The sequence below is a fragment of the Mustelus asterias genome, chromosome 14, assembly GCF_964213995.1.
Source record: "Mustelus asterias chromosome 14, sMusAst1.hap1.1, whole genome shotgun sequence".
In the NCBI taxonomy this organism is placed as follows: domain Eukaryota; kingdom Metazoa; phylum Chordata; class Chondrichthyes; order Carcharhiniformes; family Triakidae; genus Mustelus; species Mustelus asterias.
This window is the reverse complement of record NC_135814.1, coordinates 37,647,609-37,673,966: the sequence shown is the minus strand read 5'-3', so window position 1 is coordinate 37,673,966 and position 26,358 is coordinate 37,647,609. Positions and strand designations below refer to the sequence as shown.

General features: G+C 42.0%; 1 protein-coding gene across 1 annotated transcript in view; it reads left to right on the top strand.

Annotated features, from left to right (window-relative positions):
• cep70 (centrosomal protein 70) overlaps positions 1-26,358 on the top strand; it is a 50,312-nt gene that overhangs the window by 8,471 nt on the left and 15,483 nt on the right. The window contains exons 4-10 of the mRNA XM_078228180.1: positions 2,686-2,785; positions 14,253-14,376; positions 15,782-15,962; positions 18,378-18,553; positions 18,667-18,726; positions 21,739-21,856; positions 25,390-25,475. Of these exons, the coding sequence (XP_078084306.1) occupies positions 2,686-2,785; positions 14,253-14,376; positions 15,782-15,962; positions 18,378-18,553; positions 18,667-18,726; positions 21,739-21,856; positions 25,390-25,475 (845 nt within the window). The remainder of the gene's footprint in view (positions 1-2,685; positions 2,786-14,252; positions 14,377-15,781; positions 15,963-18,377; positions 18,554-18,666; positions 18,727-21,738; positions 21,857-25,389; positions 25,476-26,358) is intronic.

Here is a 26,358-nt window from a genome sequence, read left to right as displayed (position 1 = left end):
CATTTCCCCGAGAATACCTCCTTCCAATTTACTCCTCTAATTTGCTGTCTAATGTCTTCATATTTCCCCTTACTCCATATAAACACTTTCCTAGCTTGCCTGATCCTCTCTTTTTCCAATGCTAGCCTAAAGGAGATAGAGTTATGATCGCTATCCCCAAGATGCTCTCCCACTGAGAGATCTGACACCTGTCCAGGTTCATTGGTCAGTATCAGATCAAGTACAGCCTCTCCTCTTGTAGGCTTGTCCACATGCTGTGTCAGGAAACCCTCCTGAACACACCTAACAAACTCTTCCCATCCAATCCCCTTACCCTAGGGATATTCCAATCTATGTTTGGGAAATTAAAGTCTCCCATCACAACAATTCTGCTATTACTGCATCAGTTTGATCAACTTGATCAGTACTCCTCCATGTTGAACTCCACGTGGACGAATTACTGAGGGAAGCGAGGGAAAAGAATGAACTCTTAAGTGAGATTTTCAACGTCAGTTACCAAGAGTGTCTCAGTAGCACCGTTACTGAGCAAGCTGGCTGAGTCCTGAAGGATGTAGCTGTCAGATAGAGCCTGTGGCAGATGATAAGAAAGGAAACACGAGGGAAAAGCCTGCTTGATCTTTTCCTCTGTTGCAGACTTATCTGTTCATGACTGTATTGGTAGGGGTGACTTCTGTACAGTCTTTGTGGAGATAAAGGCAGCGCAGTGGTTAGCACTGCTGCGTCACAGTGCCAACGACCCAGGTTCAATTCCAGCCTTGGGTGACTGTCTGTGTAGAGTTTGCATGTTCTCCCTGTGTTTGCATGGGTTTCCTCTGGATGCTCCAGTTTCCTCCCACAGTCCAAAGATATGCAGGTTAGGTTGATTGGCCATGCTAGATTGCCCCTTGTTGTTGGGGGAATGAGCGGGGTTAAGGAGATGGTGCCTAGGTGGGATTTTTGTTGGTGCAGGCTCGATGGGCCAAGTGGCTTCCTTCTGGACTGTAGGAATTCTATGATTCATAATGTGGGAATCTATCCATTGTGTTATATGACATGACCACCAATGTAAATGGGGTAGATTCAGAACAGATGTTAGAGCTCAACTGAGCATTCATGAAACATTGTGGGTCACCACCAGCAGAATTGTATTCCACCATAATCGCCTGGCATATTCCTCACTCGACCATTAACACATCAAACCACTCGCCCTGGTTCAGTGATGAATATAGGAGAGCATGCCAGGAGTACTACCAGAATTGGATAAAAGCTCTTCAGAACTGCCACATCCAGTCATGAATGGTGGTGAACATGTGGAGCAAATTTTAGAAACTGGAAGCAGAGTCTCATTAATGTCTTCATCCTCAATGATGTTGGAATCAAGACGGGCAAAAGACAGGAATTATCTTCACCAATGTTGCTGAGTGAATGGCCCACTTTGGACTCCCGCTGAGAACCCTACTGTCCCTGAAGCCAGTCTTCAGCCAATTTGATTCACCACACATGACATCCAGAAATAATCTTGCTTACCAAGATTCAGCAAAATCTAAGGGCCCCAACAACATCCTGGCCATAGTGCTCAATATTTGTGGTCCAGCATTAGCTGTACCTGAGCTGTTACGGTACTCTGCAAAACTGACATCTAGCTGGCAAAGTAGAAAATTGCCCTGCTGTGCCCTGTTCCTATCCAGCCAATTGTTGCCGACACATTCTTCAACAAATTGTTGGAAAAGTTCATCGGCGCTATTGATTAGCTCTTAATCACCAATAACATGCTCATTGATGCTTAATATGTGGTCTGCCAGGACCACCTGGCTCCAGATCCCACTCCAGACTTTGTCCAAACATAGACAACAGAGCTAAATTCCAAAGCTGAGATGGGTGTGACAGCCCTTGTCACCAACACAGTATTTGATTGAGTGGTGCATTTTTTTTGTTCATTCATGGAATGTGAGCATCACTGGCTAGGCCAGCATTCATTGTCCATCCCTAATTGCCCTTGAATTGAGGCCATTTATGAGCCAGCCTCGTTGCTGTGGGTCTGGAGTCACATGTAGGCCAGACCTGGTAAGGACAGCAGGTAGGTTTTTATGACAATCGACAATGGTTTCATGGTAATCATTAGAGTTTCAATTCCTAATTTTTATTGAATTCAAATTTCACGGATTTGAACCCGTGTCCCCTTAGTATTACCCTGGATCTCTGGATTACTAGTCCAGTGAAAATACTGCTACACCACCGCATGAAGAAGTCTTGGCAAAATTGAAATCTAGGGAAAGCATTCTGCTGGCTGGGGCCATACCTAGAAGAAAGGAGGGAAGTTGCGGTGGAGGCCAACCATCCCACCTTTATCACAGCAGGAGTTAGTTATAACTCCAGCTACCTAGTTATATTTTGTCAGACTATTATGACCCACATCAAATTTTATCCCTGGATACTCTGCTGTCTGGACTTGAAACAAAATTACTTGCCTTTCACAGTCTACTTCCTGTTATCAAGACAATTTAATAAGTACTTGTTTATGTGTGGTTTTGGCAATGTTCTTTAATATTACACACAGTATCCTTTTTATTTCTGGCTCTGAAACCAGTCTGATTAAAGTTGCAAATAACACTGAACATAAAATTGACTATATTGATTAATTGTGTCTACATGCCTGTTTTTCAAAAGAAAACTTTCATTTACAGATGATTCTATTTCACTATCTAGTTTGAACGAGCAGAATGGAACACCCTAAACAAGCTCCTTCAGCAACGTGGCTTCAAGCCAATCCAGCTTGCAGACCCACAAACATATAAAGATCAGAGAGGTAAACAACTGACAGATCGAGCAAGCTAGTCTATTGACCCGTTGCTGTTGAATTCATATTTAGGTTATATTTACATTACAACTGTAGCAAAGTTGATTCGCTTTGTCGCAGTAGTATTAATATAGTTTGAATCTGGAGTCTGGGCACAGCTTCTCAGTGAAGCAAGACAACTGGGGATAAGGAGTCTCATTCTGTTTTGGAGGTGGTTTAGGCCTTCAGAAGAGTTGATGTGATGTTTGAGACTGCTCCTTGCTAGTGCTAAACTTGTAGTGTAAACACACCATTAAATAAGTTTGGCTTTATTGAAAGAATGAGCCATTGTATGAGTTTTATTTGAATGGATGAAGAATATCTGTGTCCTCATATTATTTTCCAAATGATTGATCTCACAGTATGATAACTTCAATCAATGTTCAAGTATGTCTTGAAGTGCGAGGATGGAAATTCATGTGGTTAAGACATTTTGTGATGATCATTGTTAATTGATGTGTTGATTAGCTAATATTCTAAACTTATCTCGATGATGATTTGAAAGCAAAAATGCAAGCTCTTCAGCCAAAAAGTTTGTGTTCTCTTTTTCTACCTGAAATTTCAATTCCGTGAATGGTGGGAAGCTAAAATTAGATTCTCGGTTGCCAGAAATGGGTTTAGTCCTTGTTTTGCAAGAAGTGTATGAAAGAACATTTGTTTCACAATTACTAAGTAGTTGAATGCCATTTGGACCCAGACTCTTGATGTGATTAATTGTTGACTGGGACTTGCTTTCAGTGGTAGTTTGCCTGTTCTTGGTTAACAACTGATAGAGAAGGCTACAGCAATAACCGAGGTCAACTGTGACAGGAATCATCAAAATTGTGCTTCTGAGGCTGGTGAATAGTATAGATGACCCTTCGAAGGGTCACCTAGACTCAAAATGTTGGCTCTATTTTCTCCCTACAGATGCTGTCAGACCTGCTGAGATTTTCCAGCATTTTCTGGGTTTTTTTCAGATCCCAGCAACCGCAATATTTTGCTTTTATAATTATATGGCTGGTCCAGTTCAGTTTCTAGTCAATGGTAACACCCCAGGATGTTAAAAGTGGGCGATTCAGAGATGGTAATGCCATTGAACGTCAGTATCATAGAACATAGAACAGTACAGCACTGTACAGGCCCTTCGGCCCTCGATGTTGTGCTGAGCTTTGTCCGAAACCAAGATCAAGCTATCCCACTACCTATCATTCTGGTGTGCTCCATGTGCTGATCCAATAACCCCTTGAAAGTTCCTAAAGTGTCCGACTCCACTATCGAAGCAGGCAGTCTATTCCACACCCCAACCACTCTGTGTAAAGAACCTTCCTTGGACATCCTTCCTGTATCTCCCACCATGAACCTTATAGTTTGCCCCCTAGTAATAGCTACATCCACCCGAGGAAATAGTCTCTGAACGTCCACTCTATCTATCCCCCTCATCATCTTATAAACCTCTATTAAGTCGCCTCTCATCCTCCTCCGCTCTAAAGAGAAAAGCCCTAGCTCCCTCAACCTTTCCTCATAAGACCTACCCTCCAAACCAGGCAGCATCCTGGTAAATCTTCCTTTGCACTCTTTCCAATGCTTCCATATCCTTCTTATAGTGAGGTGACCAGAACTGCACACAATATTCCAAATGTGGTCTCACCAAGGTCCTGTACAGTTGCATCATAACCCCTCGGCTCTTAAACTCAAATTCTGCAAGCCCAGGAGGCAAGCTGTGGGGGTTACTGATAATGTGACATAAATCCAACATCCCGGTTTAGGCCGTCCTCATGTGTGCGGAACTTGGCTATCAGTTTCTGCTCAGCGACTCTGCGCTGTCGTGTGTCGTGAAGGCCGCCTTGGAGAATCTCACTAGCTGTTCTGTCTGGAGACAATACACATCTCTTTAACCTGTGTTTAATGTTCCCTCCACCCACATTGTCTGTACCTTTAAAACCTGGCTGGCTTTAGGGATTCGCATTCTAATCAGTATTCTGTAACTTGATGTTGTGTCGCTGTGCACTGTTTGAGAGCACATTTCCACTTAATCTGACGAAGGAGCAGCGCTCCGAAAGCTTATGGTATTTGCTACCAAATAAACCTGTTGGACTTTAACCTGGTGTTGTGAGACTTCTTTCTATGAGATAGCCAGTTACTTATCCAATCAGCCAAATCTCCATATATCCCACACCTCCTTACTTTCTTCATGAGCCGACCATGGGGACCTTATCAAACGCCTTACTAAAATCCATGTATACGACATCAACTGCTCTATCTTCATCTGCGCACCTAGTTGCCTCCTCAAAGAATTCATTCAAATTTGTGAGGCAAGACTTGCCCTTCACGAATCCATGTTGACTATCCCGGATTAAGCTGCATCTTTCCAAATGGTCATAAATCCTATCCCTCAGGACCTTTTCCATTAACTTACCGACCACCGAAGTAAGACTAACTGGCCTATAATTACCAGGGTCATTCCTATTTCCTTTCTTGAACAGAGGAACAATATTCGCCACTCTCCAGTCCTCTGGCACTATCCCCATGGACAGTGAGGACCCAAAGATCAAAGCCAAAGGCTCTGCAATCTCATCTCTTGCCTCCCAAAGAATCCTAGGATATATCCCATCTGGTCCAGGGGACTTATCGACCCTCAGATTTTTCAAAATTGCTAATACATCTTCCCTCAGAACAACTACCTCCTCCAGCCTATCAGCCTGTATCACACACACATCCTCAAAAACATGGCCCCTCTCCTTGGTGAACAAATCCCTCCTTCCCTCCTCAGGTACCATTTGTAATCATTGACTTCCATGTTAATCTTGCTCTGAAGGCGTGGATCATCTCCATTGGTGGCACATTCATTCAGTTTGCAAGGCTCTTCAGAAGATTGTTCTTTGTCTATCTCGATCCCTCGTATTACCATCAATCTTTCCCATCGGCATAAGACTTTTTAAGGCATAATTTCTTATTATTTGCCCAAGAAATGCCAACTGTTTCTTCCTGATCTTGCTCAGCAGAGTTCATAGAATTATAGAATCCCTACAGCGCACTGAATCTCTGAAAGAGCATCTTATGCAGGCCCAGTCCTAACTTCTTCATCCCGTGCATTGTTGGTGCAGACTTGATGGGCTGAATAGCCTCCTCCGCTCTGTAGGGATTCTTTGGTAATCCACCTAACCTGCACATCTTTGGACTGTGGGAGGAAACCAGAGCATCCGGAGGAAACACGCAGACACTGGGAAAACGTGCAACCTCCACACAGACATCCAAGTCCTGAATTGAACCTGGGTCGCTGGCGCTGTGAGGCAGCATTGCTAACCATTGTGCCACGATGCTGCCCCACGGTGGGTTTGGTCTCAGATTTTACCAGCACCTCTTCACTGGTAATGTGATTTGTCCAAGATATCTTCATTATCGTCACAAAAACCACAGTTCTGCAGTCTAAATTCTTCCCTGGATCACTTCACTGATTATCTATCAATCCCTTCCTTTCAGTCTTTGTCGAAATTGGTATGATATAGCATTCCAGGTTGCTCAGTTTTGTTTTCCTGGCTAATTTTTAGTTGATTATGACCTTCTTCATTTTTGAAATATATCTTTGGTCATTCCAGCCCTTCATCTTATTTCCTGGTTACATATTCTATCTGATGTCAACATACTTCCTCGGTAACAAAATGTGTTTACCTCATTAACATTTTCATTTTTCACTTTGATCTTACATTCTGGTCTGACTTTATTTTTGGACACAGCTAGACATTTTGTTTCCTTACAAATTATGCTCAGCCCTTTCTTCTCACTTTCACTTGATCCAAAATATTTTGCCATTTCTCTAAATAAAATGAATTTGTAAAAATAAAATAAAATGTAAATAAGATTAAACTCACCAGTGATGATTGTTGACCTTACTCAACTGCCTGTTTTTGGAGCGACCAGGCTCCATCTAGTGACAGAAGGTGGTGTCAGTTTTGGAGCAGCTGAAGCAGTTTCCAGTATTGATGCTCCAACTCAGCAGAACACCAGGGCCAGGATTTGGTGCATTCAGAGCCTTCTCAATTGGATCTCTTGTAATTAATGAGACCTGATTGCTTAACTCCGATAACGGAGATGCTAGCCCAGTTAGTTGTTACTGTAGTGTAGTGGTTATCATATTCACCTAACATGCAAAAGGGCCCCGGTTTGAAACTGGGCAGAAACATTAACCAAAGTTTTTCTGCTCTTGCTTCCTGGATGTTGAGTATGGGATTGCATTTCAAAATATGCTCCGTTTCACTTCTGCATTTTGAGAGAATACAGGAGGGGTGGGGGGGGGGGGGGGGGGGCGGAGGGAGCAGTGGTATTGTTGCTGGACTAGTAATACCAAGAACCAGAGTAATGCTCTAAAGACCAAAAGAGAAAACGCTGGAAAATCTCAGCAGGTCTGGCAGCATCTGCAAAGAGAGAAAAGAGCTGACGTTTCGAGCCCAGATGACCCTTTGTAAAAGTTCCAGCATCCGCAGTAATTTGCTTTTATCTAGTGCTCTGGGGACCCGGGTTCGAATCCCACCACGGCAGATGGTGAAATTTGAATGCAATAAAAATCTGGAATTAAAAGTCTGATGATGAAACCATTGTCGATTGTCGTAAAAACCCACCTGGTTCACTAATGCCTTTTAAGGAAGGAAATCTATCATTCCTACCTGGTCTGGCCTATATGTGACTCCAGACCGACAGCAATGTGGTTGACTCTTAAATGCCCTCAGGGATGGGCAATAAATGTTGGCCAGCCAACATCCCTTGAACGAATTTTTAAAAAAAGGAGAGCATATGTTTATTTGAGTAAAGGAACTGTAGGTTTTTATCTGGGTGGGCAGTATAGCTAATCAAGGCATATGCTTTGAATGAAAGGATTGATTCCTAACCCTGATGTACTCTAGAGGGTGATGTGTATCTCTCAGAGGTACACTGTGGTCAGTGCGTGTGTTGAGATAACTGTCTGGTGATAACCAGGTCCAGCTGGTGCCGTTGTCCAGATTTTGAATGTTTCTTGAATGGACCACCATCTGCAACGTTTGTTCTGAAAGAAAATGTTAGTCTCACAAAGCTTGTGGTGACAGCAAAGCTCATATAGTGTGTTCTCGTTTAGCTTTCCCCAAACCGTGATGTCTAAGGCAGGAAAGCCATGTCTCTTGGTCCGCACATACTCTTGCTTTGAAATACCATAGAAGATAAAGATATTCAGACTTGGAGATTCTACTGATAGCCATGTCAAGGTCTTCGTAGAACTGGGGTGAGACGAGCCAGTAAGGTCATCCCGCTGGTCATTTGCCTCTGTAGTGGAGCACGGCATTGGCGCATACTCCTGAGGTGAACTGGCTCTGCTTGAGTTAAGAGATGGATGGATAGAGAGAGAAAGTTCTGAGTCATTTCTGAGGGATTCTGTCATTGAGAGTAGTTAGTTCCTGCTCACATGTTTCCTCTGAGCATACACCCTGCCAGATGAACATGTCGGGCGGGATTCTCCGGCCGCGCTCGCCTGAAAACCGGGGATTCCCGCCCGACTTCAATGGACCCCAGCCCGCTAGAATTCCGATGGTGGGCGGGATGGGAGAATTCCAGCCGTAATGTTTTTTTTGGTGATACAGATTTGGTAAGCCTTGTCTTTTGTAAGGAATTTATGCAATGTTCATGTCTATTGCAGCAGTCTTGCAGGCATTATCGACCAGCTGCAAGTCATCTGTCTATCATCATGATAGACCCATGATAGTCCAAAGATGTGCGGGTTAGGTTGATTGGCCATGCTAAAATTGCCCCTTAGGGCCCAATTTTACCATTTAGAGACTGAGTGCTGGGTGCGGGCGTCAAATAGATCCGAGCCCAGAGGCCGCGCTCCAGCGCGCCCATACGCTTTTTTCTGGCGCCGGTTCAGAGGGCGGGGCTTAGCGTCGCTGGAATGATAGGAGCTCCGAACTGTGCATGCGCAGTTCGGAAAGAATCTGATAGAACGTGCCCAGGCGCGAAAAAAAAGCAGAGAGCGGAGAGAGCCTCTCTGCCGTTCATCCTCTGGTCGGGGGGGGGTATGACTTATCATCCCCTGGGGCGGGAAGGGAGGGGGTGTGACGTCTCATTCCCTGGTGGAGAAGGGGTGTGACGTATCGTCCCCTGGGGGGAGAGAGGAGAGGGGGTGTGACATATCATTCCGGGGGGGGGGGGGGGTTGGGGGTGGAGAGGGGTTGTGATGTATCATTCTCTGGTTGGGGGGGGTTCCGCTGCCTGTCTGCGGCCGATTCCTCCTGGCACCATCACAGGTACACTACCAGCCACAGATTACTCTTCCCTGCAGGTGCGAGAGAGCGGGAGAGATAGCTGTGGCTGGTAGTGTACCAGTGAATGATCCATCAAACCCACCCCCCTCCCCCCAGGGAATGATCCGTCACACCCCCTCTCCTCCCCCCCCCCCCCCCACCCCCCGCCTTTCATCCTCTGGTCGGGGGAGGGGGGGGAGGGGGGGGGGCGGGGGAGGGGGAGGGGGAGGGGGGGAGGGGGTGTGACTTATCATCCCCTGGGAGGGGAGGGGGTGTGACGTCTCATTCCCGGGGTGGGGGGGGGGGGCGGTGGATAAGGGGTGTGACGTATCATCCCCTGGGGGGAGAGAGGAGAGGGGGTGTGACATATCATTCCGGAGCCCTCCCCCCACCCCAGGGCATGATAAGGCCCCCCCCCCCACACAGGGGATGATAAGTCACGCCCCCTCCCCTCCCACCCCCCCCAAGAGGGTGATGTGGGCCCGCCCCCTCTCCTCATCTCACCCCTCCCCCCCACCCGAGTTCCAACAGGGCCCGCCCCCCCTCCTCCGGCAGACACCAGCGGACCATTGTGAAGCCCGGTCCCTTCAGTCATGACTCGAAGTCAGTGTCCAGGAACGTGCTGCAGGCTGTCGAAGTACTGAAGGTGAGCGGGAAGGATGGTGGAGAGAGACCATGATCGAGGTAGGTTAGGGGTGTGCTCTGCCGGGGGGGGCCTGCCTTCCAGAGGGGACCGATCCCGGCGGGTGGGGGGGCTGCCTCCCAGAGGGGTCTGATCGTGTGGGGGGGGGCTGCCTCCCAGAGGGGTCCGATCGCGGTGGGGGGGGGCTCTGCCGGGGTGGTTAGAGGGGGTGTCCGTGAAGGGTGGGCCTCGGTGATGCCCCTGCCGAATAAAAGTACAAGTTGGACTTTTATTTATCAGGTCGGTAAAGGCACGGACGTGAATTGGGCCGAATGCTGGTAAAGGGGGAATTGATGGTAAAGTTGGGCGCGCGTTTCATTAAGTCGATTTAAATGCATGCAAATGAATTTAAATCGTCGCGCCGGCCGATTTGAGCGCGCACCGGAACGGCGCCCGAATCGGCCGTTGGTGAAGGCGCGATCCGCTAGGAATCGGGTGCGGATCACAGCATAGGCCTGACGCCCAACTTTACCGCCATTTTGAAGTTTTTGTAAAATCGGGCCCTTAGTGTCCTGAGATGCGTAGGTTAGAAGGATTAGCGGGTAAATATGTAGGGATATGGGGGTAGGGCCGTGGTAGGGCCTGGGTGGGATTGTGGTCGGTGCAGACTCGATGGGCCAAATGGCCTCTTTCTGCACTGTAGAGTTTCTATGATTCTTTGATCATGTACATGTAGTACTGATGATCCAGCTTGTAAATCGAAGAGTTGACATCTTCTTTCTCTCTTGTTTTGTTTTGTTGTTTTGTTGTTTGTTTGGGAGGCTGGATTTGAGCTATTACTCTTGCACCTATTGCTGTGGTGGGTCAGCACCTTACTAGGCTAGTGTTGCCCAGCTTGAGGGAGTGTTACAAATATCTGATTTCATAATTCATGTATTTTACTGGTATAACTTTTAGGAATTAAAAGTGTTAAATGTAAGTTAAATTGAAACACAACTTCAGGGTTGTTCATCAGTTTCTCAACTAAGTGGAACTCAAGTAGGGTAGTTATTGTTTTTACCTAGGGTAATTATTGATTTTTCTGATAAAGTCCGAGTTAGCAGGAAGAAAAAAAACAATGGATGACACAACTTTGAGTTTTTGTTAGGGACAGAAGCTCGCTCGTCATTTCTGTAAGGGATTTTGAATATTCATGTGGTTCCAGATGAAAGAAGTTAAAGGCACCTTTGTAAACGGAAGAGTTCCTTGGTGGGCCCAAGCGGTCTGGAGAGAGGTCCATTAACTCCAATAGAGATATAGATTATTCATGGAGTTTACAGAATCAAAGAAGTTTTGAAGGTATAAGATACTTTACTTTCTGTTTGGAACATCCCAAGTATTCCATGTTGCCCTGGATGTGGACTGTGGGGATTAGGGAGGTCCCTTTGCTAATTGGTCTGTTTATGACTTTTTGTTCATGGAAGCGGGACAAAGCAGTTCAATTGTAGTATTGACTAGTTCCCAGCTCACTGAGTCAAGGGAGCAAAAGAGATGAATATTAGCCAGGCCGCACCTGAAGGAGAGAAAATACTAACGTTGTCATTCACCACACTGTGGATGGGAGCACGTGCTTATTTGGAGGCAGAGTTTGTGAGGGGGGGAAAAAAAGAGGCTAGAAGATTTGCCTAGGTTGAAACTTGAGGAAGAAATCTATTGTGATGTGAAAACAATAAGTTCCGCTTTGAATCAGGCAGAGGAAACAAATGTGGAGAAGTTTGGAATTAGTCCCAAGAAAGCGGATAACCTCCTTAAAAACTGGTAGCCAAGTATTTCCTGGGTGAATGGGGAGGAGTGATAGTGGATAAGGGAAGGTTGAGTTGAGGATTTAGGTCTAAAGTACCTGTGGTTGTGCTTTATCAAGCTTTTTGATGTAAAGTATAAAGAAGTATAAGACTGGTTTGTTTGTTTAGTAGTATTTGCTTGATTGTTATATAGTGATATTCATTTGCTTATAAAACATGAAATCTTGTGGCTTCATTCTTTCAGTAAATCACCAGACGTTCTAGGTTATCTTTAAATGGTAACGGTCTCTATGAGGATTGTAACTACAAGTTGTGGGAGCCGAGTGGGATACGATGGTCCATCCCACCCTCAGAGACAGCCCATAGCACCCATCCTCTATGCCAATCAAGTTGTACTTATTGCTTGCAACTGCTGTAACCAGCATTGTGTTCACTGTGCAGCAAAACTAGATTATCCTCTGAAGTGCACAAGCCTATGCAAAACTTATAAAGACCCTGGATTATTCAAATGTCAGGGTTCCACTCTCGGCCTCAGTCTACCTTTGGACTCCATTTCAGATTTTTTTGTTAGGATTTACACCCTTAGCCTTCAACTCTCCCAAGGTAGCCACAAGTCAGTGGAGCTATTTGCTCATTCCTGGGAGTTTGTTCCATGTGTAACACTGCACGTCTGGAGGCCACACATCCTCAGAGTTCCTCAAAAGCTTTTATCCTGGGGCCGCGAGGGACCCAGATTCTGTGTATCACCATGAAGATGCACAGCAGAGGACATGCCAATGGCCGTGTATTGACAGTGTTACTGTCCTGGACCAGGGCACTTAAGTTACGTTAGGATGCTAGACTAGACCCCGACAATTTTTCTATTTTGGCATAAATGTGAAGATAGAATGCTTCACTCTAGGAGTAATTCCACTGACAAAGTTTTTATAGTAAAACAAACTTTATCTAATAACACAGTTTAAATATAATGCTAATGAATGAAGCAGCTTAACTGTTAACAGTTTAACAATATTTAAAATGAAAGGAAACAACTTTAATTTCTAACTTATGTCTGTTTCCGTTCCAAATAAGCAACATTCCGCTTACAGACTCAAAAGCCACTTTAAATACAGTTAGCAACCATAAATATACTTGCTATAATTAGTGTAGACAGCCTTGAAGCTTTCACAGAGAGAAAACGACTTTAGCAACTTTCAGAAAGTCTGTCCTCAAACAATTCCCAACCAGAACTGAAAGGTTGTTTCACTGCTACAGACCTAGCTCCTCCCATTAACCACATCATCACATGACCCTGCGTATCTAAACCCACCTTCCCTTCCTTTAACCAAAGCCCCAAGGGAAATCTCCATCTATAAACAAAAATCCATTCGCTTTATCCCAAGTAAACACTACATGGCTAAAATGAGCAATTATCCTGCTCTCCCAGCATCTGAGCTAAATTCCAAACTGCCTGCAGAATAGAATTGTGTTCATTCACTGAATCTGTAAACAGTCCCCTTAAACATTAAAAAAAAAAATATATATACGTGTATATGTGCTTATATATAATATATATATATATATAGCACACTATCATCACAACAGTGAGAGAGTTACACATTTGGCTCTCTTTGCATTGCTGCTAGTCAATCGTGTAGGTTGAAAATGATGATTGAGGTGTGGTATTAAAGAATTCAATACAGGGAAACTGTTTCCTTTGGTGGGGCATTCGAAACAAGAGGGTATGATTTTAAAATTAGATCTTGGTTATTTGTGAGGGAAATCAGAGAGCACTTTTCAATATTGTGGATGTCTGGAACTTGCTCCTGATGGAAAATGACAGAAACATTGCATTATGTGCCACCTAGAGAGACTAACAAGATGACCTTGTTGAAATACAAAGATAATGAAAGATCTAATTAAGCTATTTCTTGGAAGAAAAGCACTATAAGGTTGTCGCCATTCTGTTCCAGATACTTCTGAATTTATTACATTGCTCCATTTCACATGGCAGCAGACACATGGGAACATGGTGGGCTCGATCTGTCATTTTAGGATTGACAGCGAGATATAAGAACATAAGAAATAGGAGCAGGAGTAGGCCATCTAGCCCCTCGAGCCTGCCCCGCCATTCAATAAGATCATGGCTGATCTGAAGTGGATCAGTTCCACTTACCCGCCTGATCCCTATAACCCCTAATTCCCTTACCGATCAGGAATCCATCTATCTGTGATTTAAACATATTCAACGAGGTAGCCTCCACCACTTCAGTGGGCAGAGAATTCCAGAGATTCACCACCCTCTGAGAGAAGTAGTTCCTCCTCAACTGTCCTAAACTGACCCCCCTTTATTTTGAGGCTGTGCCCTCTAGTTCTAGCTCCCATTCTAAGTGGAAAGAATCTCTCCACCTCTACCCTATCCAGCCCCTTCATTATCTTATAGGTCTCTATAAGATCCCCCCTCAGCCTTCTAAATTCCAATGAGTACAAACCCAATCTGCTCAGTCTCTCCTCATAATCAACACCCCTCATCTCTGGTATCAACCTGGTGAACCTTCTCTATGGCCATGACTGTATCCAAACATAATGAGATGGCCTTAGATATTGGTTGAAAAATTCAGAGATGATCCATTATATTTGTTGATTGATGTGAATATCTGAGGTCACCACTTTTAGCCACTGGCAGTCTTCCGATATTTAACATTTCTACATTTCTAAATTACTCATGATTTTAGGTAGCCATGCTCTTTGTTTTCCAAGAAGAATTTTTAAATTGTGTTCATTGCATCTTTTTGGAACTATTTTAGATGTGGTTGTTCTGGAGAGGCAGTCAGCTGTGGAAATAAGAAAGATGGTGCAGACCTTAATGAAAGATACAGAACGACGACAGACTTTAATCTGCGACCTTATACAGTCTAACAAGGAACTGAAGTAAATATATTTTCATGACTATTTCAGCAAACAAATATGAACTATACAAATCAATTATTTTTGTAAATATAATACCAGTATAAATATTACCTGCTTAACTAATCTGTCTATTATGTTGTGACAATAGTGGTAGTGTTTAGAGTGCAGTGATTGCCATTATGATTTCCAATAAAACTTTCACATTCTTTTAAAAATAGTTAGCACCTTAGTTATGGTTCATATGGATGGAAAGAAAATTATTGTGCACTTCAGCGCCTGGCATACAATAATTTGGATTTGCCTGCCAAACAAAGAAAAGATTTGCATTTATAGAATGCAATTTATACAATTTGCCTTTCAAAACCTCAGGGCACAAAGTGCTTTACGGCAGTGAAATACTTTTGAAGTGTGGTTATTGTAATGTGGGAAACAAAGCAGTGGATTTCTGCACAGCAAAATCTCAGACGCAACAATGAGATGAGCTGCTTTAGTGATGCTAGAGGAGAGAAACGTAATAGAAAACTGAGCAAAATCCCTTGTTCTTGAAAACAGGTTAACAAATGTTTTTATGTCCTTTGAGTGTGGATGGGGCCTCGATCTTGCATCTCATCAGTAATCTCTTACAGTGCAGCACTCCAGCACTTCCTTAGTCAGCCTAGCTTGCTTATTTTTTTGAAAAGCTAATACAGGAGAAAAAATGCCAATACACTTGTTTATCACCTCAACTTGTCCCAACACTAGTGCTTAAGACTAGCATTCTGTAACTCAAAACAGTTTGAGGAGAAAATGTCTCATTGAGATCCTCGTTATTTGTCCATTTCAAGTAGACTTGCATGAATGTTTTATATATTGTTGTAGTCTCTTGAAATCCGAATGTTGGGGTGATGGAATCTACGCAGTCTATGTTTGATTAGCTGTATTAGAGTTTTAGAGATCCACCCAGGAAGAAGTGATCTTGCACACTGCAGCCAGTCTAATTTCTTCATGAGAGAGGAATGAATTTAAATACTAGTGGATTTTATTTTTCAAATTTGTATTCTGCTGATGCTCCGCAGAAGAATGAACATTAGGTGGCTTGTCGTTACAGTGGAACAGCCTTTAAAATCCAAATTGCTTTGCCTTATTACTTGGTTTCTATCCTTAATTAGAGGTTAATGATGTACTGAGGCTTGCAAAGTAAGTTTTTAAAAATTCATTCATGAGACATGGGCATCGCTGGCTGGCCAGCATTTATTGCCCATCCTTAGTTGCCCTTGAGAAGGTGGTGTGAGCTGCCTTCTTGAATCGTTGCAGCCACTGTAGTTATACTTCCAGTTATAACTGGAAGTTATGACCAGCTATGTTCACTCCTTGGAATGATGAAACAGAAATTTCCAAGTTTCATTGTGCTTTTGAGACATAAACTGAGTATATTTTACTATTGCAGGAATGACCTCCGCCAACAGCAGAGTAAAACCTCTCCTAAAATACAGTGTACATCTAATCTAGAGCAAGTTCGTGATGCTGTTGAATTGAAAGTTCAGGAGGTGAAGGGTGACTATTTTGCAAAGTGTTGTCAACTGCAGAAGCAAATTGAGCAACTGCAGCAGGATAAACAACACATGCAGGTAATAGAATTGACACAAGCTGCTTGATTGTATTTTTAGATTTTAATCTCATTCTTGCCTAGGCCATGGTAATCCATTTGAGTTCTGTGATTCATAAATGTTCTAACCATTAACTTCGATGATTAGTGTTCACAAAAATGATAAGACGATGTACGATTCCTCTACCCCTCCATCTCCTACCAGGAAGTCAAAGAGTTCTCAGTTTCTTCCTCTAATGGAGGGCCAACCAGTGTCCAGCTGAACTTGTTCCCACTTTGGAAAAACATTGTTAACATCACTCACTTCCTCCAAACAAAAGGTGTTCCGCAGGGCTCTGTACTGGGACCTCTGCTATTTGTGATATATATAAATGATTTGGAAGAAGGTGTAACTAGTGTTATCAGCAAGTTTGCGGATGACACGAAGATGGCTGGACTTGCGGATAGCGATGAACATTGTCGGACAATACAGCAGGATATAGATAGGCTGGAAAATTGGGCGGAGAAATGGCAGATGGAATTTAATCCAGATAAATGCGAAGTGATGCATTTTGGAAGAACTAATGTAGGGGGGAATTATACAATAAATGGCAGAGCCATCAAGAGTATAGAAACACAGAGGGACCTAGGTGTGCAAGTCCACAAATCCTTGAAGGTGGCAGCACAGGTGGAGAAGGGGTGAAGAAGGCATATGGTATGCTTGCCTTTATAGGACGGGGTATAGAGTATAAAAGCTGGAGTCTGATGTTGCGGCTGTATAGAACGCTGGTTAGGCCACATTTGGAGTACTGCGTCCAGTTCTGGTCGCCGCACTACCAGAAGGACGTGGAGGCTTTAGAGAGAGTGCAGAGAAGGTTTACCAGGATGTTGCCTGGTATGGAGGGTCTTAGCTATGAGGAGAGATTGGGTAAACTGGGGTTGTTCTCCCTGGAAAGACGGAGAATGAGGGGAGACCTAATAGAAGTGTACAAAATTATGAAGGGTATAGATAGGGTGAACAGTGGGAAGCTTTTTCCCAGGTCGGAGGTGACAATCACGAGGGGCCACGGGCTCAAGGTGAGAGGGGCGAAGTATAACTCAGATATCAGAGGGACGTATTTTACACAGAGTGGTGGGGGCCTGGAATGCGCTGCCAAGCAGGGTGGTGGAGGCAGACACGCTGGCATCGTTTAAGACTTACCTGGATAGTCACATGAGCAGTCTGGGAATGGAGGGATACAAACGAATGGTCTAGTTGGACCAATGAGCGGCACAGACTTGGAGGGCCGAAGGGCCTGTTTCCTGTGCTGTACTGTTCTTTTTTCTTTGTTCTTTGTGTTGCTGTGGTTATTTGCATAGTCGTTAGCCATTTTGTGGGATATGTGAAACATCGTTTCATGATCTAATTGAATGGCAGAGCAGACACAATGAGCCGAATGCCCTACTTTTGCTCCGATATCTTATGGATTTTGTTCCATTTGCTGCATCCTGTGTGACTCCAGCAGAGCTAGATGCAAGCAGCTCAAATCTTGGCCTGACTTCTGGGATGGTTTTGGAGCGCTTCAGGGGCCCATTCAAGACTGACCACCTGTACCTGGGCAGAGGTGGATTTGAGCTTTGGGAGACATTAGAGCATGTTTCATTGGCTATGAGGGAGGAGGGTACACTGAGAAGTTGAAGCACCTTGGGTGGAGTTCCATTTCTATGATCTTTTGCTTCCCTGGACCAGTGCCAGATTGCTCCCACCGCTCTGCTGAAGATCAAATTGGTGACAATCAGTGATTATAAAGCCACATACATGGTATCTATCAGTCATCTTGATTAAGGCAGCACTCAAGTTGGCATCCAAAATCTGCATTACCATGGTCACTTCATTGCTTTTTGTGGGAGCATGTTGTGCACAACATATGGGTGACTGCATAAGTCATAAAACTTCAATGTAATTAGTTGTAGCAGAAGCTCTTTGAAACACAGGATGAAGTGTGATTAGGAATTTATTTTTAAACAAAACAAATAAATTGCTACTCAAGTTTTCTGTGTGGTTTTTGAGCTGTACTGAAGAAAATAAATTTAACTAGAATTTTATGACCTGACTTTTGGTAATTTTTTAAAATTAGTATTTTGGATTGTAAACTCATGGGTTGGAATTTTCTGGTCCCTCCTGCCAATGAGAATGTCCGGTCCCATTAAAGTCAAATGAAGGCTGGTTGCATCTGCTGTGGTGGGTTTGCCTGCGGTGGGACTGGAAAGGTCTGGCCATTGTAACTGTGATGCATAAGATTTATTATGAAATTGCTTCCGATCCCTTCTTTGGAATTAAAATGGCTGCAATTCAAATTATTGTACCAAACTCATTCTTTTCTGTTTGGTCATTACACACTAGAGATTCTAAATGCGATTGTGGTCGGTTCACTTTGCATTTTGGTGTGTTGTTATGAGAATTTTATATACCCATTAGGAACAGCTTCATCAGTTGAAACACAAGTTACATGAGCAAGAGAAGACTATTGTGAGATTGCAGAAAAAGTTGTACATGGTTGTGATTGAGGAAGAACAGCACGTTGAAAGACAAAATAAAGTGTTTCTTCAGTTTCGTAAGCAAACCGCTGGAGCACATACTATACCCAAGCAACAGTAAGGGTCAACATATTTTTAAAAAATCTTTTCACGAGTGAAAATAGAGTATGCCAGGTTTTACAAATAATTTGGAATGAATGACAAATAACCAGTTATTCGGTTCTCTGCAGATTGCTTGATGTAATCGATGCCTATGAATCCCAAATCCACTGCTTGCAGAAGGAGTTGAGGTAAACTGTATAGAATTTTATCTGGCTTTACATTACACTTTGTATATCTATAAATGTACATATATCTTTTAATCTTAACTGTTTTAGGAAAATATGTAGAAAAATGTTGCTAACTGAACTATTCATTTAAAGACTGTGTAGTTTCTCAACTTGATGGAGGCTGAGGGGAGACCTGATAGAGGTCTACAAAATTATGAGAGGCAGAGACAGGGTGGATAGTCAGAGGTTTTTTTTCCAGGGTGGAAGTGTCAATTACAAGGGGTCACAGGTTCAAGGTGAGAAGGGAGATGTGCGGGGGAAGTTTTTCACGCAGAGAGTGGTGGGTGCCTGGAATGTGCTGCCAGAGGAGATGGTGGAAGCAGGCACATAAGCAATATTTAAGAGGCATCTGGATGGGTACATGAATAGGGAGGGAATAGAGGGATATGGACCGAGTAAGGGCAGAAGGTTTTTTTCTTGTTTAAATATGGCATCATGATCGGCACAGGCTTGGAGGGCCAAAGGGCATGTTCCTGTGTGTACTTTTCTTTTGTTCTTTGAATCATAGCGAAGGAGACGACCATTTGCACCATTGGACATCAGGACCCCCGGCAGACAAGGGGAACATCCCCAACCCTCGAACGTAGAGGGCCAACTTATTTCCCACGACAGTAAGGGAATTCTCTTGGTGTCCTGGCCAATATTATCCCTCAGTCAACACCACTGAAAGAGTTTTTTAAATTTATTTTTGTTTGTGGTATCTTACTATGTGCTAATTGGCTACTTAATTTTACCTGAATAATCACTGAAGTAGAGGGACCATATTAATTAAAATTTGTTCTTTTGAGTAAACACAGGCACACAGGCGCAATGGCCCAAGAAAGACAGAGGCAAAACTAAGATTGGAATAAGAATAACAATATTGAAATGTAAAATATATATCATAGAACCCCTACAGTGCAGAAGGAGGCCATTCGGCTCATCAAGTCTGCACCGACTACAATCCCACCCAGGCCCTATTCCTATAACGTCACATATTTACCCTGCTAATCCCCCTGATATTAGGGTCAATTTAGCATGGCCAGTCAACCGAACCTGCACATCTTTGGAGTGTGGGAGGAAACCGGTGTATCCGAAGCAAACCCACTCAGGCATGGGGAGAATGTGCAAACTCCACATAGACAGTGACCCGAGGCCGGAATTGAACCTGGGTGCCTGGCACTGTGAGGCAGCAGTGCTAACCACTGTGCCACCATGATATATTATTAGATATTAAGGCTATGTGAGTTATATTGGTCATCAGAGAAAAAACATGAGAAATGTGACCTGGAGTGCGACAGTGTCATTTGGAGGATTAATATAAAAGACAAATAATAACTAAATAATTTACATAGAGATCAACATTGATGTATTACACAAATTTTGATACATTTTGTGTCAACTTTTATAAGGTAACTGAGAAATCAAGACATAGGAAATAAGATTGTGTACAGGCAATGCATGCCATGTATGAGAGTTTTCATATAGATAAATGGAGCATTTCAATTTCAAACATTTTTATTTCCTGAATAAGCTTTTTGCAGATTCCACAGCTTATTCCAGGTATCAAATTTGAATTCAATCAAGTAGCCGACACTTGGATGAGAAAATACTGTTGTTACTGTATAAGGAACAATGCTTCAATGCATATTGAAATTGAAACATGCTGAATTTTATAATTGTGGATGTTGCGTGGCATGTTTTGCATAATTTGTGAGATAAAACATTGTGTATTTTTTATAGACGCGTTTAATAGTCATATTTTTGCATAATTTATCACTAAGGGGAGCATAATTCTCTTGGGTCTTCATCCTATATATGTGTATAAGTAGAGAACACTACTTGAATATTTGAATGGTCTGTTTAGAGGATTCATGGACCCAGCCAAGATAAAACATCATAAATTATAGAATGTTCAGCATGACATGGCCTTATTTGACCCATCATACCTGAACCACTGCACTGTAACTATTTGCTATCTCTCATTTTCTGCTCTTTTCCTGTATCCTATTGAATTCTTCAAATGGAATGTTCATTTCTAGCTTTATTTAAAAACTTGGGGGGGTAATGAATTCACATACAATAAATCTTTGCACAGAGGGGTTATTTGAAACTTTGTCCTTCGTTCTTTCCATGCTAATGTAGCTGGCCACCTATTGACAAACCACTGGAATTAATCCTTATGCACCTATCCTCTCCAAATATTTTATAATTTTGAAAATTTCTCTGAAACCCTTAAACTTCTTTATCCTAATGAAGGAAGGGGAAGCATACAGCTGTTTTTGTAGCTTTTCTTTATTACTACAACCTCACTTCTGGTATTACTTTTATGAATCTACTGCATTCTTTCCATGGCATTCATGTCATTATAATGCATGCATTCCCAATATTTCAGGCAGTCTACAATGTGTTTTTTTTTGCTTTTATATTCTGTCCTCTTGTATAAATCCCGGAATATAGCTTGCACTCCTGGCTTTTGTGTTATAACAATTATGTCTGCATGAGTAAATGCTCTAACAGAGAACCCATTTTGACCAATTCTGTTTATAATACTTGTGTATGAAATAAAATTCCTGTTTTACCCTTGCATAATTCCATAAAGCAACTTCAAAACATGCCCTCTGTTTTTGAAATTGGAAATCATCACTACTTTGAGAGGGAAATTGATCAGAGTTGTACTATGAACAGCACAATGATGTTTCACAAATGAAATACTAAATATTTGATATAAATTATAAGCTGTGATGTGTTTCCGAAACAGTGGCCACTTATTTGATGATGCTATAATTAAAAATCAATTTATCCTGACACTCTTTCACTCGTAACTGATGTAGTTTAATTATACCTTTGTAGGTGTTAGACTATTTATTGGCATGCTCAGTTTACAATATGTACTGAAGTTTAGTTATCATAAAATTACAGTATCTGAGTGGTATTGTGAATGATCAGATACTTTTCTGATTTCATTGTAACTGGTTATTTTATTTATCATAGTACTCAGAAAAACAAAATTGAAGATGTTTCTAGAGAAAGAAAAGAGCAACAAGGAAACAATAGTAAGCATAAATATTCCGTTTTAGATGAGATTCCGGAAGACAAGGTACTGATAAAGGTATGATTTGAATGAATTAAATTTGAGATTTGCTCAAAACGTATTGTGAGTAAATATCTGTTGACAAACAATTGCTTTAAATGCATGAATGTAAAGTACCCAGACTTAACAATCATTTTGTGAATATTCAATTTAAAAAGTACATTTGATCAATTGTGGTTCAGGTTTTAGAGAGCATTACAAGGAAATTTGGTGTCACCTTTTTGTCAGTTTTATTATAGTCACAGAGTCATATAGCACGGAAGGAAGCCATTTGGCCCCTCATGTCTACGTGAGCTCTTGTAAAGAGCTACCCAATTAATCCCACACTCTGTTAGAGCATTTACTTACATATTCTCTATGAAAGTTACTTTTACTATGTTGCCACTACCCTTTCAGTGAGTATGTTTTGGATTGTGACAGTTTACTGCGTAATTCTCTCCTGGATTTCTTTTAACCTATTATATTGTTACAATCTCCGTAGAGACTTTAAAAAGAAATAGGAATTTCCAAGTAACCATTGGAAAGCATCCAGTGACAAACTTTCATGTTTTAAGAATTTTATTAGAATAAACAAACTGATGGCAACTAATATACTAAACTACAGAAAAGGTACTTTGCCTTTAACTAATTAACAAAACCAGAAATGCTTTGTGCCATGCTTATACATTATGCCACCCTAAAGATGTTAAAGGACACTTAGAAAAATTCAAGGCAATGAAAGGGAAATCATGTTTAGCCAATTTATTGGAGTTCTTTGAAGGAGTCACATGCTGTGGATAGAGGGGAACCGGTAGATGTACTGTACCTAGATTTCCAGAAGGCATTTGAAAAAGTGACACATGAAAGGTTATTGTTAAAATAAAAACTCATGGTGTAACATGTTGGCATGGATAGCTAACAGGAAACAGAGTTGGCATAAATGGGACTTTTTCTGATTGGCAGGATCTGATGAGTAGTGTGCCACAGGAAACAGTGCTGGGGCCTCAATATTTTACAATTTATATAAATGACTTGGATGAAGGGACTGAAGATATGGTTGCTAAATTTGCTGATGACACAAAGATAGGTAGGAAAGTAAATTATGACGAGAATGTGAGGAGACTACAAAGGGACTTGGATAGGTTAAGTGAGTGGGCAAAAATCTGGCAAATGGGTCATATTGTGTGCAAATGTCAAATTGCCCCATTTCGGCAGGAAGAATAAAAAAGCTCATCATCTAAGTGTTGAGAGATTGAATGAGGTGCAGAGAGATCTGGGTGTCCTTATGTATGAATGCCCAAAGGCTGGTATACCGGTACAGCGAGTAATTAGGAAAGCTAGTCAAATATTATCGTTTATTGTGAAGGGAATTGATTACAAAAAGTAGGGAGGTTATCTTTGACTTGTGCAGGGCGATGGTGAGACCACATTTGGATTATTGTGGTCTTCTTATTTAAGAAAAGATGTAAATGTGTTAGAAGCAGTTCAGAAAAGGCTTATTAGACCAATTCCAGGAATGATGGGTTGTCTTACGAGGAACAGTTGGAGGAGTTAGGTTTATATCTCGTGGGGTTTAGAAGAGTAACAAGTGACTTGATTAAAACCTTTACGATCCTTAGAGATGTTGACAGGGTGGATGGGGAGAGGATGTTTCCTTTTGTTGGAGAATCTAGAACCAAGGGTCACTGTTTAGAAATAAGGGGTTGCTCATTTAAGAAAGAGATCAGGAGAAGTTCGCTGAGGGTCGTGAGTATATGGAACTCTCTTCCCCAAAAGGCAGTGGAAGCAGAGTCTTTGAATATTTTTAAGGCAGATATAGATAGATTCTTGATTAACAAGGGGATGAAAGGTTATCTGTAGGCAGGAATGTAGGGTTGAAGTTAAAAGCAGATCAGCCATGATCTTATTGAATGGCTGGGCAGACTCAAAGGGCTAAGTGGCCGACTCCTGCTCCTAAGTCGTATGTTCATATGCTCACACTTTCACAGATATGTAGGCTTGTAGTCCCAATCTCATCCTGGCTTTCTAACGAGATCCCTTCTCCCTACCACATCCGGGCAAGTATTCCAGTGTCCTTTTGAAAGTTCCTTCACTCAGTGTTTTGAGTACCATCAAGGCAAGGCAGTTGCAAGGCACACTGGCAATTTCTTGGTACTTAAATCACTACAAGTCCCATTGTTCAAACGGAGATTCCATTTTCACCGGCATTCTGTTTGGTGGCTAACACAATAAAGTCTCCTAATTTTCGCTTTCAAAATGCATCACTTCACACTTCCCTGCATTTGACTAAAGAGTACACTTTTGGGATTTGGAGTACAGAAGATAAGTGTGTAATTAAGGAGCTCAAAATGACACTTTATGTACCTGGGACAAGAAAAGGCTCTCAGGCCTTGCTTGTTGAACTCCATCTTGTCTCCCAACCTTCCTTCTCTTCTCTGCCCAAATGCCACCATGATGTGGAGATGCCGGCGTTGGACTGGGGTAAACACAGTAAGAAGTTTAACAACACCAGGTTAAAGTCCAACAGGTTTATTTGGTAGCAAAGGCCACACAAGCTTTCGGAGCTCTTAGCCCCTTTAGTTGATTAGTTGTAAGTATTCGCATTCCAACCATTATTCATGTAAATTGAGTCTGTGTCTTTATAAACTCTGTTTGTGAACAGAATTCCCACTCACCTGAAGAAGGGGCTAAGAGCTCCGAAAGCTTGTGTGGCTTTTGCTACCAAATAAACCTGTTGGACTTTAACCTGGTGTTGTTAAACTTCTTACAAATGCCACCAACCAGAGGCATAAACAAAGAAACCCATATTGAATCATTGAATGATGGAGCACAGGGAGAGGCTGTTTAGCACATGTTGGCTGTTTGGTAGAACTATCCAACTAATTTCAGTCCTCTCCTTTTACCCAAAATTTTGAAAGGCTTTCTGCACAACCTTTTACCCATTCCATTTTGAACGCTACTGGTGAATCTCTTTCGACTACTGTTTCAGACAGTGCATTCTAGATCGCAGCAATTCACTGTGTTAAAAAGAAAATGTTTCTTTGGGTTCCTTTGCTGAATGTCTCAACAATTTCTTCTTATTTATTCTATCAGAAACCTCTCTAACTCCTCTCTTGAAGACAACTTGATAGATCTCAAATTTGTTACATATAACCCAAAACTATTTTATTATTTAAAAAAACGACTGGGGAGCATAGTGAATGAAAATTTGAAGGATTATATGTGATTTTTAAAATATTTATTCATGGGATGTGGGCATTATTGCTGGCTACGTCAGCATTTATTGCCCATCCTAATTGCCCTTGTAAAAATAACAGAATTAGAAAAGACAAAACACATGCTTAGTAAACTGTCAGCTAAGTTGAAGAACCCTTTGTGAATTTCATGAAGTGATCTGCCAAGAAGCACAGAGAATGCTGATTTATGAATTATTCAGAAGAGGAATGGATTCGTTCAACTAGGAAAATCTTGGATGAAATGATCTTCATCGCAAACCTGTAGAGATTGAATGTGCTGAATGTCTCGTTTCTATCTTTTTGTTTTATAACAAAGCAATGTGGTTTTTCTTCTAGACCGATGAGGCTGATTTAAAAGAAACAAAGTCCAGAAATCATCAAAATTTGCAGAAAAATCAAAATCTGAAACTAGTTCAAAAAAGGTGAAAATGATAAATATCTTCAGCTCCAAAGAAAAGTCGTATTGGCCTCAAAACATTGACCAGAATTTTCCAATGGTTCAGGCCCCACCGCCACTGCCAGAGAGACCGGAGAATTTGGCACTCAGCCAGATAAATCTCTGTTTACTGCAGCAGGAAGGGAGAATCCTGCTGATGTGAACAGCTGGAGAATTCTGCCCGTTAACTGTTACTCTCTCCACAGATGCTGCCAGATCTGCTGAATTTTTCTTGTACTTTTTGTTTTTATTTCTGATTTCCAGCATCTGTGGTATTTTGCTTTTAAGATAAATATCTTTCCTCGTTGTTCGTTGACGTTGCATATATTAACTGAGAAAATGATAGTCTATTTTTATTCAAAATTATTGCTTCATTTCTTCATCAAAACACCTGCATCTACTTGTACCATGAACTGGCCACACAGCGCTTGCGTAGAATCCTTGGTTCTGGACTGAAGCACTGTGGTACCTGTTAAATCAGAACTTCAGGATTGTCTCTCATGATGGCTTTATTTGAATACTAACATCCATAAATATTTTAAAACTCAAAACAGGGTGGCTAGCTTTCCAAAACTTCCATCTTCATGTTTGAGTTGCCACTGGGAAATTGTACTGTTAATTTGTTCAGCCACCACATAAAATTACAGTAAAGTTGCTGCAACATTAGAACTAGTGATACTAATCTGGTAATCAAATAAAATAAAGCAAACAATCCTTTCATGAAAGTTTATTTTTACTCGTCCTATATTTTTCCCTCTTCTAGTTGCACTTGTGTCTGAAGTTTCTAAATGAATTTGTTTCTTTCACCTAGTTTATAGGAGTGACTAAATTTCACTCGTTATAGATGTGCCACAATGAAGAGGGCTGCC